Here is a 19667-nt window from a genome sequence, read left to right as displayed (position 1 = left end):
CTGATGTTTACAGGTTTTATTACAGAGTGAAAATCAGTCAGGTGTAGAGGCAGAAACGAGCCGCTCGACAATGAACATCATAATTATTTAATTCTGCTTCATCATAAATACTGAATCCCGGTTTATTGGCTAATATAACAGTGCTGTGCAAACATTTCAGGCACTACATATGCTCAGCTTTTTATCCACGGTGTGTAATACAATCAGGGAGGCGTTTGATTGGTGCAAAATTTAATCTGCAGCTTGTCAACGAGCCCAAATGTGCAGCCAGAGTCATAAAAATGATCTTCATCAACAAGAAGAACGAGAAAGTCCTGCAGCAGATGGTTTGGGCCCCCACAGAGCCAACATCATGGAGTCAGTCTGGGATTAACATGAAGTGACAGAAGAAGAAGAAGCTCACTGATAATACTGATTTACTTAATAGATAAATAAAAACTATTCATTTTATTCTTTTTTTAAAGCATCCTCTCTTTACTTTTAGAGCCCAAAACGTTTGCACAGTACTGTACATGCTATATTTAATGATTCACAGGTCTGATACTGGATTAGTGTTAATTATCTTAAAGTCTGTGTAAAGTAAGAATAAATATGTGTTCTGAGTTTGACATACCACAGAAAAGTGTGTTGTTAACCACCCTGCCAAATTTGAACGATTAAAGAAAATCGCCAAATATATGAAATTAGGCTTCAAAGTTGTGTAAAAATCAGCCTCTTTCTCTGCTACCAAAGTTCAACCAAGTTCGATGAAACCCCGCCCCCTACCAAGTGTCACCTGTCAATCACCTGAGAGCTTTCTGCTGCTAACTTGGCGGCTAGCTCGGTGGCTTACTCAGCTGCTAGCTCGGCTGCTAACTCAGCTGTTAGCTCGTCTGCTAGCTCGGCGGCTAACTCAGCTAACTGGCTAACTGTAGACTGTAGTAGTAGTAGTGTGTGCTGAATGTACTGTATTTATACCTCTACAGCAGCAGGGGCGGGTTTATGCTAATCAGACCCGCCCACTAAATCCTGAACACAGAAATCTTGAAACACAGTTTGTGAAGCCTAGCTCCACAATTCAAATCTAAATGGTTGAAATGCGTTTTACACCTTTTTCAGAAATACATTTTTGACCTATTTAATGTTTATCAACAGAACGTTAATCGCCAACCATTTTTATATTTGATTAATCACTTTTAGAAAAATGCTCAAACTCTCTGCTCCTTAATTGTGAATATTTTCTGGTTTCTTTATTTCTCTTTGATTGTAAACTGATTATCTTTGAGTTGTGGACAAAATGAGACACTTGAGGACGTAATTGTGTCCTTTGGGAAACATTAATCAACATTTTTGACCATTTTTCTGACATTTTAATGGACTAAACAACTAGCCAGTTAATCAAGAAGATAGTTGACATATTAATCCATAATGAGAATAGGCTTTACTAGCGCTGCAACGATTAATCAATGGACAAGAAATCAATCAGCAGCTATTTGGAAAAGCAAATAATCATTTTAGTCAAAGCACAAATTACAAATCTTCTTAATGTGATGATACAAAGCTGCAACTAACAAATATTTTAATTTCAATTATTGTCAGAAAATGGTGAAAAATATAAATCAGCTGTTTCCCAGAGCTCAAGGCAAATGTCTTTAAATGTCTTATTTTGTCCACAACCAAGATAAATATTTAATTTACTGTCATAAAAGATCAAAGAAACCAGATCTCACATTTGAGAAGCTGCAATTATTTGAAAGACTTGCCAAATAATTGCAGCAGTTGTGCAATTATTTGAAAAAAGCAAATTTTAGTCAAATTTAAAACAGAAATTTCAAGTTTGCAGCTCCTCCAATGTGACAAAACGAAGCTTTTCTGTGTCGTACGTGACAATAAACTGAACATACTGACTAATATTTAGATTTTTTACATTTGAAGGTGAAACCCTGAGCTATAAGGACGCTTTTTGTCACATTGTTTAGACAAAACAAGACAAATAATCATTGGTTGCAGCTCTAGTTTTGCTTTGTGTGGTGTGCGGCTGGCGGTGAGGTGCAGGCTGGGTAATAAATAACAGCAGAAGAAGAAGGTGGCGGTTGACAGTCCGGAGCAGGGTGCTGCTAACCTTCAGTGTCAGGACTGCTGAGAGGCCATCTGGAGTGTGTGTGTGTGTGTGTGTGTGTGTGACTCTGTGTGTGTGCGATCACGACTTTTGCCTGAGTACTTCTCTGTGTGTGTGTGTGTGTGTGTGTGTGTGTGTGTGTGTGTGTGTGTGTGTGACAGTGCGAAAATATGTGTGCGTGTCAGAGTCATCTCTCTTTGTTTATGTGCGTGTTTGTGTTTCCTATTTAAGATTCAGTGATGCTGCCAGAGTTATTTAGAGCATCGTTTGCCTCCTGTTGAGTTCTGTCAACAGTGCGCTGTTTGCATCGTTGAGTCGGTTCGGAGAGCAGAAACCCAAACACGCACCGCAGGAAGGAAGTTTCATTCAAAATAAGAAAAAAAAAACCTCAAACAGTCTCACGGTGGCATGTGTTAGTTATGCTGTGGTTTTTTTGTAGTTGGAGGATTCAATATCCAAAAGAATTTCTAAAATTGACGTTTTTCTCCCCCATAGTCTCTGAAATATTGGGACAACAGTCTGCCAGGCCTGGAGGCAACTGTCGATCACAGCTGTTGGGTTTTTTTGGAGGTTAAGATCCAAAAAATCTCTAAAATTCAAGTTTTTTTTTTACCACTCTTGGAAATATAGTGAGAATAGTCTGACTTAGTGTGAGTCCTGGAGTCAGGGAGAGCAGCAGATGAGTCACAGCTGTCATTTGTTTGGAGGTGAACATGCAAAAATCTCTAAAATTGATGATGAGGGTTAGGGTTAGGGTTAGGGCAGATGTTTTTTTCCCCCCTATTGTCTCTGAAATATTGGGACAATAGTCTCAGCCAGGGCTGGAGACGAAGAGAGCAGCAGGTGAGCCAGTTGTCAATCATAGCTGTCTTTTTTTTAGAGGTTAAGATCCAAAAATCTCTAAAATTAAGGTTTTAGAGAAACCGCAGGAAGGAAGTTCAATTTAAAACAAGAAAAATCATAGACAGTATTATGGAGGCCTGTGTTGGTTTTTGGAGATGGAGAATTCAGTATCTAAAAAATCTTTAAAACTCAAGGTTTTTTTTACTACTCTTGGAAATATAGTGACAATAGTCCGACTTAGTGTGAACATGCAAAAATCTCTAAAATTCATGTTTTTTCCCCCTATTGTCTCTGAAATATTGTGACAATAGTCTGACTCAGCCAGGCCTGGAGATGAAGAGAGCAGCAGGTGAGCCAGTTGTCAATTATAGCTGTCTTTATTTGGAGGTTAAGGTAGACAGTATTATTGAGGCATGTGTTGGTTTTTGGAGATGGAGGATTCAATATCCAAAAAATCTCTAAAATTGACGTTTTTTCCTCCTATCTATCTGTCTCTGAAATATAGTGACAATAGTCTGACTCAGCCAAGCCTGGAGATGAGAAGAGCAGCAGGTGAGCCAACTGTCAATTACAGCTGTCAATGAACAATGGAGGTTAAGATCCAAAAATCTCTAAAATTAATGTTTTAGAGAAACCGCAGGAAGGAAGTTTCATTCAAAACAAGAAAAATTATGTATATTTTTTTAAGGTTAAGATGCGAAAAACCTTAAAATTGAGGGTTTTTTCCCTTTAGTCTGGGGAAATATAGTGACAATAGTCCGGCTCAGTGCCAGGCCTGGAGATGAAGAGAGCAGCAGGTGAGCCAGTTGTCAATCATAGCTGTCTTTTTTTTGGAGGTTTTAGAGAAACCGCAGGAAGGAAGATGAATTCAAAACAAGAAAAATCATACAGTCTTATGGAGTCATGTGTTGGTTTTTGGAGATGGAGGATTCAATATCCAAAAAATCACTAAAAAATTGAGGGTTTCTTTACCAGTCTGGGGAATAAAGTGACAATAGTCCGACTCAGTGCCAGGCCTGAAGATGAGAAGAGCAGCAGGTGAGCCAGTTGTCAATCATGGCTGTCATTTTTTTGGAGGTTAAGATCCAAAAATCTCTAAAATTAAGGTTTTAGAGAAACCGCAGGAAGGAAGTTTCATTCAAAACAAGAAAAATCATCGACAGTATTATGGAGGGATGGTTGGTTTTTGGAGATGGAGGATTCAATATCCAAAAAATCACAAAAAATGGATGTGTTTTTTTCTAGTCTGGGAAATATAGTGACAATAGTCCAACTCAGTGCCAGGCCTGGAGATGAGAAGAGCAGCAGGTGAGCCAACTGTCAATTACAGCTGTCAATCAACAATGGAGGTTAAGATCCAAAAATCTCTAAAATGAAGGTTTTATGAAGGAGAAACTGCATTCAAAACAAGAAAAATCATAGACAGGATTATTGAGGGATGTGTTAGTAATACTCAATTTTTTGGAAATGGAGGATTCAATATCCAAAAAATCTATTTTTTCCCCCTATAGTCTGGGAAATATTGAAACAGTAGTCTCAATGTGAGTCCTGGAGTCGGGCAGAGCATCAAATGAGCCAACTGTCAATCACAGCTGTCGTTTTTTTTGGAGGTCAACATCCAAAAATATCTAAAAATGAGGGTTTTTTCCCTTTCGTCTGGGAAATATAGTTACAATAGTCCGACTCAGTGCCAGGCCTGGAGATGAAGAGAGCAGCAGGTGAGCCAACTGTCAATTACAGCTGTCAATCAACACACACACAGCAGGTATAAGCTGCTATAAGTCTTCAATTTTTTATTAATGGAGCAATCATTTCCATTTATTAGAGGGTCTGAATTTAAAGATTGAGACATAATGACTTGTTGAAAGCAATGACTGCGCTAGTATTTCAGGAGAGAAGTTGAATAACAGTCATCTGGAGCAGCTGGTGTCCGTGTCGGTGCTACTTTTAAAGATCGGTTCACATCAATTATTCGCAACATGACGAAATGGTTTTATAATGTTGCAGAGAAAATTGAGAGAAATTGAAGCCATAGCCTCGGGTCCCAAAAGACCGACCTTGTCAAATCACCAAGTTTTATAATATAATGATGTAGATATTTCTCTTTAGCCAATGTTGAAACAGCAGCGGCCAGTATGAGATCATGGCGGATGTCTAGAGAGAGGAGGAGGAGGAGGAGGATTGTAGCTCAAAAACATACTTCAGTAAAACACCATTTGCTCAATTTCAAGCATCCTTATATTAAGATAATGTTTGAATTAAGTTAGCTTACTTTAACAAATAAAACCCCAGTGAATCTGTTCATATGTAGTAGAAGTGGTGGGGAAACAGCCACACATGGGTCAAATGTGGGCTTGAACCAGGGTTATCATAGCAAACTAAAACTAGTAGTGAACAGTGAACAATGCATAATTTAGTAAAACTAAACTGAATTGCAGATAAAAATCAGCTTTGTTTTTGTTGTTATTTCATTTCCCCCTTTTTTAATGTCTTTGAGTTTGACTTCTTCTAATACCTCTAATAAACTAAAACTAAATAAAAGCTAAACTAAAACTACTTAATTGCAATAACTAAACTAAATAAAAATTAAAAACTAATTCAAATGTAACAACTATAATCACCCTGGCTTGAACTAGGCAGATTTTGCGGGTCCTACATGGTTTCAGTAACATGAGTCCCACATGTGGGCCAACTGTATGGGCCCCATAAGGGATGTAAGCAGGAATGGGTGTAAACAGGGTAAATTGTACGGGCCCCATAAGGGATGTAAACAGGAATGGGTGTAAACAGGGTAAATTGTATGGACCCCATAAGGGATGTAAACAGGAATGGGTGTAAACAGGGTAAATTGTATGGGCCCCATGGGATATAAGCAGGAATGAGTGTAAACAGGGTAAATTGTACGGGCCCCATAAGGGATGTAAGCAGGAATGTGTGTAAACAGGGTGAATTGTATGGGCCCCATAAGGGATGAAAGCAGGAATGAGTGTAAACAGGGTAAATTGTACGGGCCCCATAAGGGATGTAAGCGGGAATGGGTGTAAACAGGGTAAATTGTACGGGCCCCATAAGGGATATAAGCAGGAATGGGTGTAAACAGGGTAAAATTTATGGGCCCCATAAGGGATGTAAGCAGGAATGAGTGTAAACAGGGTGAATTGTATGGACCCCATAAGGGATGTAAACAGGAATGGGTGTAAACAGGGTAAATTGTACGGGCCCTATAAGGGATGTAAGCAGGAATGGGTGTAAAGAGGGTAAATTGTATGGGCCCCATAAGGGATGTAAGCAGGAATGGGTGTAAACAGGGTAAATTGTACGGGCCCCATAAGGGATGTAAGTAGGAATGGGTGTAAACAGGGTAAATTGTACGGACCCCATAAGGGATATAAGCAGGAATGGGTGTAAACAGGGTAAATTGTACGGGCCCCATAAGGGATGTAAGCAGGAATGTGTGTAAACAGGGTAAATTGTATGGACCCCATAAGGGATATAAGCAGGAATGGGTGTAAACAGGGTAAATTGTATGGACCCCATAAGGGATATAAGCAGGAATGAGTGTAAACAGGGTAAATTGAACGGGCCCCATAAGGGATGAAAGCAGGAATACGTGTAAACAGGGTAAATTGTACAGACCCCATAAGGGATATAAGCAGGAATTTGTGTAAACAGGGTAAATTGTACGGGCCCCATAAGGGATATAAGCAGGAATGGGTGTAAACAGGGTAAATTGTATGGGCCCCATAAGGGATGAAAGCAGGAATGGGTGTAAACAGGGTAAATTGTACTGGGCCCCATAAGGGATGTAAGCAGGAATGAGTGTAAATAGGGTAAATTGTACGGGCCCCATATTGTTTCAAACACATGGGCCCCACATGTGTAACTCACCCAGTTGGGCCACAATGGAAACTTTTCCTCATCCTTTTTATTCACATTTCTAAAACGTGACTGAACATATAAACTCAGGTCTCTCGTGGATCATATAACCATCATACATGTTCACGTTCTGATGCCAGTTTTAATTATTTACACTTTTAATTAATAAATAAACATGTTTATTTTTTTCTGTCAGTTGGGTGGGAAGGCTCTGAATACTACATTACCCATGAGCCTCAGCGGGAGTTGATGCAGAGATGAAGCCAGTCATAGTCGACGCGGAGTGAATTCAAAACACTTTCTGGTTGCCGTCGAGAACAAAACACGTTGCCATGGCTGCATCCAAAATTGATCCAGGAATTTAATAATTAATTAACCCTTACATGCTGTTCAGGGTCACATTTGACCCATTTGAGAGCTGTAAAAACACCATATACACATTTCGTCTAGCTCCTCCTGGATCATAAAATAGTGATTGTGTCTTTTTTCCCCCATAAACAAATAAATAAAACAGTCCGTCTGCTCTCTGACAGCTTCATTAGGGTTTAATGAAACATTAATTAATGACTGTCACAGTGGCATGTAGCATTGCGCTATGTGAGCTAATAACAGAAAACACATACCTTTTGTTCATTATTAAAATAAAGCAACTGCTGGAGGCACTGACGCTTTGACCGGACCAATCATAGCCCTTGTGGTCCGCGTTGCCGTGACGCGTAGTTAGGATTTTTTGGAGGCTATGGCGTAGGGGTCCGCGTCGACGCACAGGGCTACACGTAGCTACGATGTCGGTCCGACGCAGAAACATAAATCAGCCTTTAGTAGATCTTGCACATTTTATTGCCAAGTTTGCACAAATGTTCTACACACGCTTTAATAAATCAGACCAAGAAAAGTTAAAAAGAGAGCATCATAGTGTTAGCTCAGTTATTAAATCTTCAGCATCTCTTCTGATTGGTTGTTAACATCACAGTCAGCTGTTTGTGTTCAAAAGCAAGTTTATAATGATCTGTGTTGTGTTCATTTTGTTCTCTTAGCACAAAAGAAAAATGATTCATATCACAAAGGCAGGAAGCAGGTGCCGCTGTATGTATCTGATAGTGAACAAAGCCGATGGAAATGCTTTGAAATAGCTGGAAGCAGAGAAGTTTAGAAGGAAACGTGGTCTTCACTTTATTAATAATAAGTTTAGTATGAGGCAGAAGCAGAAGGTTAGAATAAAGGTCAGGTGAGCTGACAGTGATGTATTGATCTAAAACGCTGCATGTTGTACCTTTTAAAACTTGACCTTTTAAACTTTTACACCTGAGCTGCTGTTGGATGCTGCAGACGCCTTTTTAAATATCGACAAATACACCAAATATTTATTTAACTCAGAGTCTAACTTTAGGCTCTCTCTTACTTTCTTTGATGTTTTTTTTTTTTCAAACTAAAAGGATCAAAAAGTTCAACAAAGACGAATCATGTTTCACTTCTGTAATAAATCACTTTGTGTGTTTGACAGTTGATGTAATTTAACCCAAATGAGCAGCGAGTGCAGATTCAGCTCAAAATCTGTTAATAGATATTCTTTGAGCTCTACTGTCTCCTTCGTGGTTTAATATGATGTTTTTTTAACCCTCCTGTTGTGCTCAGTTCAAGGAAGGAAGGAAGGAAGGAAGGAAGGAAGTGGGGAAAGAAGGAAATGAGGAAGGAACGAAGGAAGGGAGGAAAGGAGGAAAGAAGGAAGGAAGGAAGGAAGGAAGGAAAAGAGGACGGAAGGAAGGAAGGAAATGAGGAAGGCAGGAAGGGAGGAAAGAGGAAGGAAGTAAGGAGAGGAATGACGGAATGAGGAAGGAAGGGAAGGAAGGGAGGAAAGGAGGAAGGAAGGCAGGAAGGAAGGAAGGGAGGAAAGAGGAATGAAGTGAGAAAAAAGGATATGAGGAAGGAAGGAAGGAAGTAACGAAGGAAGGGAGGAAAGGCGGAAAGAAGGAAGGAAGGAAGGAAGGAAGGAAGGAACAGTCAAAAGAGATAGGTTCAATTTGACCCGGGAGCACGACAGAAGGGTAAAAAAAAAAAAAGTATTTATTTTGCAGATTAATTTCAGCATTGATTGTCTGTCAGAAAAAAGAAACGTTTCATTTTCAGCATGAGCACAAAAGAAGAATTATAAGCAAAGCAATGCAATTAAAGCTATTAGATATCATCACACTCCAAGCCATTCATAACAAGAACAAGGTTATCTTTCTGAATCATTAATACTCTGATTTAAAGTCTTTAAACCGAGTTAAAGCTGCAGCAAATAGATGATAAATACATACAGGCAAGACAGAGTTGTTACTGATGTGCATTACTGATACAGGAGAAAGCTTTACAGTCAAGAAAGAAACTTTAAACTTTAAAATTTTCATTATCGGTTCATCTGTTGATTATTTTCTCAATTAGTTAATTAGGATTTGGATCAAGTGGCACAACATTATTATTATTTTATTGTTATTTTAATGTATCTGATGTTGATTAATGATCAGATTGGACTCAGTATCACTTAAAAAGATGGAAGGAAGGAAGGAAAAAAAAGAAGGAAATAAGAAGGGAAGGAAGGAAAGACAAACAGACAAAAGGAAGGAGGGAAGAAAGGTAGGAAAGACAAATGGATGGAAGGAAGGAAGGAAGGAAGGACAAATGGAAAGAAGGAAGGAAGGAAGGAAGGAAGGAAGAAATGAAGGAAGGACAGACGGAAGGAAGGATGGAAGGAAGGAAGGAAGGGAGTACAGATGGAAGGAAGGAAGGAAGGACAGAAAGAAGGAAAGAAAGAAGGACAAAAGGAAGGAAGGGAGGAAGGAAGGACAGAAGGAAGGAAAGAAAGAAGGACAAAAGGAAGGAAGGGAGGAAGGAAGGACAGATGTAAGGAAGGAAAAGAACACAGGAAGGATAGTGGGCCATATTGCTTCCCTCAGCGAGCCGGTTCTGGCCCGCGGGCCTCATGTTTGACACCCCTGCAGTATCAGCATATAAACTATATTAAAAGACTCCGATCATCACTGTGGCCAAAACTCTCCATTAGTCGATTAGTTATTTGGTCTATAAAATGTCAGAAAATGGTGAAAAATGTCCTCAAATGTCTCGTTTCCTCCACAACTCAAAGACATTCAGTTTTACTGTCATAGAGGAATAAATAAACCAGAACATATTAAACATTTGAGAAGCTTGAATCAGAGAATTTAGACCTTTATTCTTTAACCCTCCGGTCGTCCTCCCGGGTCAAATTGACCCCGTCTGTTTTGACTTGCTCCTTCTTTCCTCCCTTCCTCCCTTCCTTCTTTCCTTCCTCCCTCCCTCCTCTCCTTCCTTACCTCCTTCGCTCTTTCTTTCCTCCCTCCTTCCTTATTTCCTCCCTCCTTTCCTTCCTCCTTTCCTTCCTTCTTTCCTCCCTCCTTCCTTCCTTCTTCCTTCTTTCTTCCCTCCCTTCTTCCTTCTTCCTTCCTCCTTTCCTTCCTCCCTCCTTTCCTTCCTTACCTCCTTCGCTCTTTCTTTCCTCCCTCCTTCCTTATTTCCTCCCTCCTTTCCTTCCTCCTTTCCTTCCTTCTTTCCTCCCTCCTTCCTTCCTTCTTCCTTCTTTCTTCCCTCCCTTCTTCCTTCTTCCTTCCTCCTTTCCTTCCTCCCTCCTTTCCTTCCTTGCCTCCTTCTCTCTTTCTTTCCTTCCTCCTTCCTTGTTCCTTCCCTCCTTCTCTCTTTCTTTCTTTCCTCCCTCCTTCCTTCTTTCCTCCCTCCTTTCCTTTCTCCTTCCCTTCCTCCCTCCCTCCTTTCCTTCCCTCTTCTTCCTTCCTCCCTCCCTCCCTCCCTCCCTCCCTCCTTTCCTTCCTTGACTCGAGGACAACAGGAGGGTTAAAAAATGAGTCAAAATGATAAATCATTATCCAAATAGTTGTTGATTAATGTAATAGACAGCTAATGGATTCATTCAGCTATTCACTGCAGCTCTAGACTGAATAAAATAAAGTGTGGAGGAAACGCTGATATGAAACAGAATAAAGACAGAAAAACAAAGTAAGAGTGAGAAATATTAGAAGGCAGCAGAGGCGTTCAGAGTCAAAGCTCACTGCAGATCTTCTTTTCATTTATTCCACCTGTGTGACTGAACTGATGTTTGTTCTCTCTCTCTCTCTCTCTCTCTCTCTCTCTCTCTCTCTCTCTCTCTCTCTCTCTCTCTCTGTGGAGCTCAGAGGTCTGTTTTAGAGATTTATAAAGACGAGGTTTATAAAGACGTAAGATGATGAATTTTGTTCTGTGACAAACTAAATAAATGTCATGATCCAGCAGCAGTTTATTAAGATCTTCTCTTCTTCATATTTTTTTAAGATCTTGCTGTATTGAGTTGATCTGAGTGTTTTAATAATTAACTATTTCAATCGTTTTTAAAGCAAAGATAGTGTAGAAACAGAGTGGAGGGTTTCTGCTACAACTTCACCTTCTTCACAAGGTGCATGAAGAAGAGGAAAAAAGTCCAAAAAAGTCCAAATAAAGTCAAAGCTCCAGCAACATTTGTAGAATAAAATAACTTTATTAATAGACCAACGTGTTTCGGCTTTCAACCTTCATCATGGTCATCATAAAACACACACAGCCTTTTGAAAAAGGTAAAAAAGCAGGACAAACAATTTAAAAAAAAATCTACCAAAATAACCAATTATCTGCATCAAGATATGTTTCAGCCAATGGTTAATCTACCAGGATGAGTTGGGTGAATGGTCATGTGACTTCAGGCCATTATCGTTATCCTACACAGGCAGGGAGGCAAAGGAGAGAGTATCCAATAAGAGACAAGGGTGACACCCTAGCTGTGTCCCAATTCAGGGGCTGCATCCTTCAAAGGACGCATTTGAGGGCCGATTACGTCACAGCGCTGTGCGAAGGCTGTCCCAATTCAAAGGCGGCCTTCTTTTCCCTCTTTTTGGAGGACGCACCACTACTATCCTTCGCCTCCTCCCATATCCCAAGATCCTTTGCACGCCACTGCTCAGTCCTAAAAAAGAAAATCGGTGCCGATGGAGCCGCTTCTCCTCTTCCTCCAGAACAAGGAAGATCATTTTTTAAACTTTCTTTCTACTCTTTCACTGCCTTTTGTTCTTCCTCTCTTACTAACGTGACGTAACGGTAAGGGCGGGAACATCTGGTGACGCAACCAGGAAATCCTCCAAATGCTAGACCGTCCCATTTAACAACGGTTGATGCATCCTTCGGAGGTTCCTCAGAAGTCCTTCGAAGGATGCATCCCCTGAATTGGGACACAGCTCATATGCGTTGCTGGAGATTAAGACTACCGACAAACATTTTTTTGGTTGTAGTCGCTCTTTTCTTTGTCATATATCGCTTTAAAACTGATTATCTTTGGGTTTCGAATTTTTGGTGTTATGCATTTTAATATAATACGCTCCAGTACTCCACCAATACCACCACCAGCAGCAGCCACTACAACCTCAATAACACAACATAAAGTAGAATTATCACCTTTCTAAGATATTTCTTTATTAGTCCCACAATGGGGGATATTTGCAGTATTACAGCAGCAAGTGGACAGTAAAAAAAAGAAGAGCATCAATAAGAAAGAATAAATAACAATAAATAAGTACAAAAAACAATAATAGTTGTAATTTCTAACAATGTCAGCAAATACTGAAAATATACAAGTTTCATTAAAGTAGAATTTAGAGCAGCTGTTGTATTGGATTGGGTTAAATTGCACAGGTGTTCCTATAATAAAGTAACCAGTGAGTGTATGTCTTGTCTTTATCAACTAATTGTTGTGACCTTATTAATGATTAATCAAATAAATAATCCATAGATTAATTGATGATGAATATAATCATTATTTGCAGCCCTGAAGTACACAGCAGTGAGTATAACATAAATATTGCAGCTTGTCTCATGAATATTCAGGTGAAGGTGAGCGAGAGGATGATAAAAGATTAGTTTTTGAGTCTTGTGGGGAAACACACCTTGAACTGGATATAACATTTATTACACTCTTCCCCTTCCACCATCAGTCACAAACACACACACACACACACCTACACACTTACACACACACCTACCTACACACTAGGCCTCTCTATCAAAACCTAATCTCAGCTCTTGTGTCTGCAGCAGCATCTGTAATGCACACCGCCGTCTCTCCTGCAGGCCTGTTCGCTGCCTCTCCAGAATATTTCAGCTCGGCTGCACAAACAGGTTTGCCAGTGTTGATACGAGGTTTAACTGTAGCAGCGCCGCCGCATTCAGGATCCAGATTAGTTACCAGATAGTTTTGAGTTTGTTTTTTTTTTCATTTTTGTGTATACAGTATATGCGACTCTTTGCAGCCCCACTCCTCATTTACATGCAGAATCCGTCGGCCTGTCATGAAAAATATCTAAATAACCGCTTATAATATGAGCTATGTTGCTGCACGTGCTCAGTGGTGTCCGCCTTACACAGAACTACTATCTGGAGACTGAAAACACGATTGCTGTTATTCGTCTTTGGAGACTTTTCTTAAAAAAACGACCTAAGCAAACTCCTCATAATGAAGGAACATTTCACCCAGTGCAGCGGAGTGACTCACTGATGTGTTTTGAATAGTTTTTGAGCATCCGAGGAAGTCTACAACACAGAGAGGAATAAGTTGTAACTAATTTTAACCTCACCTTGTTCTTTACTGATAAGGTTTCTGCCATTAGTAACCAGTTACCGATACCATCCAACCCCCTACAGATCATGCAGGTTGTGGTGGTAGAGTGTGTGTGGGGGTGGGGGGGGGGCATTTCCTCTTTACTTAATCCTTACATACTATTCAGAGTTCAATTTTACCCATTTTTTACATTTCACAGCTGTAAAAACACCATATACACATTTCCTTTAGCTGGACTTTTCCTAATGTGACCAACAGTATACAAAAATGGAAATAAAATGCATATATTTCTTTATTTTTGTGCACATTTGATACACATTTTTATGTATGCAAATGTACAAGTTTGACCTTTTTCTCACCAAAAATGTCTTGGGGAGAGAGGAAAGTAACAATTGGTATTACCAATAACACAAACAAGAGGACAACTGAAGTACGGAGGCAAAACTAAGGATTTATTTGTTTGTTTGTCGCTCGATCATGTTCCTACTGGGCCACAAATTTAAATTTAAAATAACAAAACATCCTAGGAGGCAGACTGTATGTCTTGCTCTTTATTCATCATGATGCACAGTATTTCCATTGTATCCATATGTTTATATTTTCAATTGTGATGCTGATGTGATGTGATACTCAATGTAATTATAACATTGGTTCCTGTACTATTGTGCCTTACCTCCTAATAAAAATATGAACACAAAACTAAGGTTTTACTTAACAAATCAGAACAACAATAAACCATAAACTCAGGCTCAATAAACAACTAAGGACAGACTTTACTTAACTTTATCAGCTTCCTTAGTTTAACTGATAATCACTAAGCACTATCACAAAGTCACACGCAAGGCAATAACAACTGCACTGCTGGATGGCCCACTGGCACAGAGAAAGGAGAAGCTGGAGTCTTTATACTGGAGCTGATTGCAATGGGGAACGGCTGTGGTGAAGAAAACACAGCACCAAACCCACTACAGCACCTAACAAACATATTCTATAAAATGTTCTCCTGGAACATAAAAAAAAGTGATTGTGAATGTCTTTTTCAATCAAATATTTATTAATGACTGACGGGAACAGAATAACCCTGTGAAGCAGGCATGTCCGAACTATTACATAAAGGGCTGTGTGTCTGCAGGTTTTTGTTCCAACCGATCAAGAGCACACACGATTCGACCCATCAACCGTCTGAAGACTGAGATGAGCTGATTAAATGAGTCGAGCCTGGTGTTCTCATGTTTAGTTGGAGCCACATTAGGGCTCTTTTAGGATAGTTTGGACATTCCTGCTGTAAAGGCAGAAGAAAGTCCACTACAACTATTCGATCTGATAAAATTGAGTCCAACTTCTTCAGAATCAGAGGCTTAAAAAGTCACTCTTGACATCTCATTAAACTATAGCTGCATTAGGAGCTACAATGTGCTGACTTTTTTCTGCCTTTACAGATTTAGTAATTTGGTCCAGCATCTGTTTTTTTATTCCAGCTGTGCATGTCTTTACAACAACCCCTTCATTTAACCCTGCAGTCACACACATCATCAATTCCTCACTTACAATGGTTGTGTTCCCCGCTGCTTGGGTCAATCCGCTGCTCAAAGAACCTACACTCAACTCAGCCCAGCCTATCTCAATCCCAACCCTTCCTATTAAAAATACTTGAACGCAGCCTTTAACCAAGTGTCTGAATTCCTTTCAAAGAACAATCTGTGCAATCTGAATCAGTCTGGCTTTATGCAGGGTCACTCTACCGAGACTGCATGCTCCACACTCACTGAGTTTGGCATCTCAGGATCTTTCCTCCTACCTCTCAGAGAGATCTTTCACAGTATCTTGGAGGGGGGGGGGCATCTAAACCACATGGCTTACCCACAACGATTCCTCAAGGGTCAGTGCTCTGCCCCCTTTTCTATATCAATGTATACCACCTCACTTGGTGCAATCATCTGCTCCCATTGTTTCTCATACCACTGCTATGCTGAGGGGACCCAACTCATCTTATCATTCCCACCGGAAGATTTCATAGTCTCGGCACGGAACTCGTCAAGCCTTGCCGATATCTTGGCACGGTCGAATGAATACCACCTACAGCTTAATCTCTCTAAGACTGAGCTGCTTGTCGTCCCAGTATGTCCTTCTATACAACAGGTCAACATCAAGCTTGAATCAGCCAAACTCATGCCAACAAATTCTGCCCGAAAATAATTGGGCGTTGACCAGCTAACCTTTAAGGTTTCATGTGGCCTTGATTGCGTCGTTTTGATTTGCCTTGTGCAACATCAGGAAGATCAGACTTTACCTGTCTGAGAATGCAACACAACTCCTGGCACAGGCTCTCCTAACATCATGCATTGATGCAGCAACTTTTTACTGGTAGCCCCCCCCCACTCTACCACCACAACCTGCATGAACATCTGCATGAAACCTTTGCAGATGATCAGCATGACTGGTCTTCAACTGGCCCAAAAACAGCACGTCACTCCACTGTTCATACCCCTCAACTGGCTCGCTGTTGCCCACATCAAACTCAAAATCCTGACACTCACTTATATAACAGTAACCAAAACAGCTCCCGCCTACCTGAACTCCCTCATTCAGGTTTACGCCCCCCTCCTGCCCACTACGCTCTGCCATTGACAGGAGCCTTGTACCAACATTACAACAGGGCCATAAATCGCTACCAAGACTCTTCTCTTCAGTAGTTCCTCAGTAGTGGAAAGAGTTACCGAACTCTCTCCGATCTGCAGAGTCCCTCTCCCCATCTTTAAGAAAAAAACTAAAGACCCAGCTCTTTAATGAACACCTCTGCACCAGTTGGACCTATTAACTGCACTCCATCGCCTCTATGTGCTGCCGGTTGACACCTACGTCCTATCAGATCTGAACTTAGCTTCATGGCACTTACTCGTGATGTTCCCTCTCTCTCTTTCTGAGTAGATCCTGGCTCATGTTACATAATAACTCTCATGTGTATGTCGCTTCGGTTGAAAGCATCTGTCAAATTAAATTAAATCAATGTCACATAAATCACGCTTTAGATACACAAACAGTACTTCTACATCGATCAATTCATTGTTAGTGTGGTTCTCCACATGAGATTTGCTGACAATAAGAAAAACATAGAAAATCACCAACTTTATTCTTTAACCTTAACTGAATATATACAGTGTATGTAGAGTTTTGAAAGCAAGAAATCAACAGCTGCTTGGTTGTTATTAATAATATGTCAATGTCCTGCTAATGAACATATAATTTACTGTATGAAATAGTTGTGCAACCGCTCATACACCTAATTAAATCTTCTAAAAATGTTAAATCTATCTATATATCTATCTATATATCTATCTATCTATCTATCTATCTATCAAAAATGTGTTACTGATAGAGATAATGTTTATTATAGCAGACTTTTCTCACAGGTATAAGTCAGTGTTCTGTGTTTTATGTCCCAAAAATACCAGCAAATGTTTCAAACCAGCAACTTTTCAATGACAAAGTTTTTTTTTTTTTACTTTTTGTTCTAGTAGTCTGGTGTTTTCTATGGTTGATTCACTGGGGGACGTTTTAGAAAATATGTGTGTCTGTTGTTGCAGAAGTTACAGGAAGTTAAACGTGAGGCTGAAGGACACACTGACTCCAGAACATTTGTTGTCTGGTATTATCAGCTGTCATCAAATGTCTCATGTGTTTTTTGCCTCGTCTTTGTGTTCTCTGCAGGCGTGAATGTCGTCGTGGCTCCCAGGTGGCCGATAGAGAAGGTGAGCCAAACAGCAGCTCTGCCAGATCTCATGAAACTGCTCCAACACGAGGGCCGTCTTCCCTGCTGCAGGACAGGGAGACGCTGCCACCTGCTGGACAGTCTGAGCATCACAACACCTGCATGTCTTAGTACTGTGAAGTTTTTCTTATTTAAAACTTAAAGTACAGGTTCACAATTAGCAGTCAGGTGTCCATATGAACAGTGAAAGAGGTTTTCCTCTCTGTAATCATTTCTCCTGTTCATACTGACTATTAAAACCTTTAAATGTGCTTTAAATGTAAAATGATTGAGGACTAAATCCACAGTGAGTCCACACAGCTATTCAAAAGTAGATCATCAGTGAGTTACTATAGTTATTATAGTTACTATAGTAACAGTGTGAGTTAGTCATATCAAGTGATATCTGACACATTTACAGTCTTTTTAGCATCAAATTCCCTCTTAGTGTTTCCTGTTGAGCTGTGGTGGGAGTATTGTAACAAAAAGAGTAACATTAAAACATAGAAGACTTGATTTGACTCATTTGGATGGCTGAAGCTTCATATTAGCTTCAGATCAACTTTTAAATCCTTATTGTTACACAGAAGGAGGATTGTGGATTTTGTCCTTCATCACTTACATTGTAAACATTATGAATGGATCTTCTAATGGTCAGTATGAACAGGAGGAATCATTACAGTAAGAAAAACAGGTTTAAAATGTGTTCTCCTGACTGTCCTGTAAAGATCTGAGATGGATCCTATAAAACAGTCAAAGACAAACATTAATTTAAAGTTAAAAATATACAAACACAAACTAAAACTACTTTCATCACAGTATATGTCATCTGTTAATTATTTTCTCAATTTATTGAAAAAATAGTTTATCTTGTAAAATGTCAGAAAATTGAAATAAAGTATAATTGTGCAGAGCCCAAAGTGATGTCTTAAACCAACAGTATAAAATCTAAATGTAATATAATAATAATAATAAAAATAATAATGATAATAATAGCATGATGTTAGAAGCAGCTGATTCTCACATCTGAGAGGATAAAGCAGAGAATAATTAGATTATAAACATAATTGCTATATTGTGTATTGTTTTTCTGTTGGTTGACTAAATATTTAATCAATTCACTTTTTCAGCCCTAAATGTTATATCACAATGTAAACCAATTCAGAAATTATTAATGGATAAAATAACTAAACATTATCACCTCACTCACTGAGACTAGAGAAATCAACATATTATAAACATCTCCTGTATATTGAAGGTGTTAAATACTAAAAAGCAGGTGATATTTTTTTAATGAATGACCCTTTAAAGCTCTCCATGTTCATGTCTCTCTGTGTTTCAGGATTTGGTGACGGGCAGCACAGCTGATGCAGAGCAGAGTGACGTCGCCGCAGTGAAGTTTGGAGACTCTCGGCCGTCTTTCTCTGATCGGTTATCTGATCCTCTTGAAGACGCAACAGTCGGCTCCAAACAGCCGGTCACCAAACGCCACAGGAAGCTGCTTCTGAAGAGCAGCTTTGTGTCGTCCACCGCTCCTGCTGGCGAGGAAGAACAACAGCTGCTGGAGCAGAAACAGAAGCTGGCGAGGACGCAGGAGTCCCGCCGCAGCCTGCTGAGCGACGTTTGTGCCAAATATCGGCCGAGCGTCACCGAGCAGCTGGTCTCACAGCGGCAGGTGTCACGGGTTTACGTGGAGGACCGGTCCAGGCTGTTGTACTGTGAGGTGCCCAAAGCCGGCTGCTCTAACTGGAAACGGGTGATGATGGTGTTGGGTGGTAGTGCCACCTCCACTCGTGACATTCCCCACGACGTAGCGCATTACGCCAACCACCTGCGACGACTTGAGAGCTACGACCACGCCGGCATCGCTGAGAGATTGCGCTCTTACAACAAGGTGCTTTTTGTGCGTGAGCCATTCGAGCGACTGGTGTCGGCCTTTCGGGACAAGTTTGAGAGTCCGAACTCGTACTACCACCCAGTGTTTGGACGCCCCATCATCTCCAGATACCGTGTCAACGCCACAAGCACCGCCCTGCGTACCGGCGCTGGCGTCACCTTCAGGGAGTTCGTGCAGTACCTGCTGGACGTGCGTCGGCCGGTGGGGATGGACATCCACTGGGAGCCGGTCAGCCAGCTGTGTAACCCCTGTCTGCTCCGATACAACTTCATCGGAAAGTTCGAGAGGCTGGAAGAAGAGGCAAACTTCCTGCTGCAGAGCATCGGAGCACCGAGGAACCTTACCTTCCCCGACTTCAAAGATAGAAACCCCCTCGCAGAGAGGACTTCCTCCACCATCACCCAAAAATACTTTTCACAACTGAACTCCACAGAAAGGCAGAAGGCCTACGACTTCTACTACATGGATTATCTGATGTTTAACTACCCCAAACCCTTCAAAGACCTGCACTGAGCTGTGCAGGAGGGGGAGGGATCTAAAGCCAAGTTTCTTTGCAGTG

The 19667-nt window shown here is 40.5% G+C and overlaps 1 protein-coding gene across 1 annotated transcript; it reads left to right on the top strand.

Moving 5' to 3' along the window:
- Positions 1-281: 281 nt before the first annotated feature.
- LOC128359043 (carbohydrate sulfotransferase 8-like) lies at positions 282-19621 on the top strand. Its single transcript, XM_053319460.1, has 6 exons — positions 282-357; positions 3675-3738; positions 3917-3979; positions 4187-4249; positions 17172-17304; positions 18554-19621. The coding sequence occupies exons 1-6, from the start codon at positions 282-284 to the stop codon at positions 19619-19621; spliced, it is 1467 nt and encodes a 488-aa protein (XP_053175435.1).
- Positions 19622-19667: the final 46 nt, after the last annotated feature.

This window comes from Scomber japonicus, chromosome 5 (genome assembly GCF_027409825.1).
Source record: "Scomber japonicus isolate fScoJap1 chromosome 5, fScoJap1.pri, whole genome shotgun sequence".
Classification (NCBI taxonomy): Eukaryota; Metazoa; Chordata; class Actinopteri; order Scombriformes; family Scombridae; genus Scomber; species Scomber japonicus.
The sequence above is the reverse complement of the archived record's forward strand: the minus strand, read 5'-3'. Positions and strand labels throughout refer to the sequence as shown.

Excerpts from the sequence above, each read along its gene's own strand:
- LOC128359043 (XM_053319460.1), top strand. The coding sequence starts at position 282 with ATGATCTTCATCAACAAGAAGAACGAGAAAGTCCTGCAGCAGATGGTT. Across the intron at positions 358-3,674 it reads CACAGAGCCAACATCATGGA|TCTGGGGAAATATAGTGACA; the intron begins GTCAGTCTGGGA and ends TTTTCCCTTTAG. Across the intron at positions 3,980-4,186 it reads GAAGATGAGAAGAGCAGCAG|TCTGGGAAATATAGTGACAA; the intron begins GTGAGCCAGTTG and ends GTTTTTTTCTAG.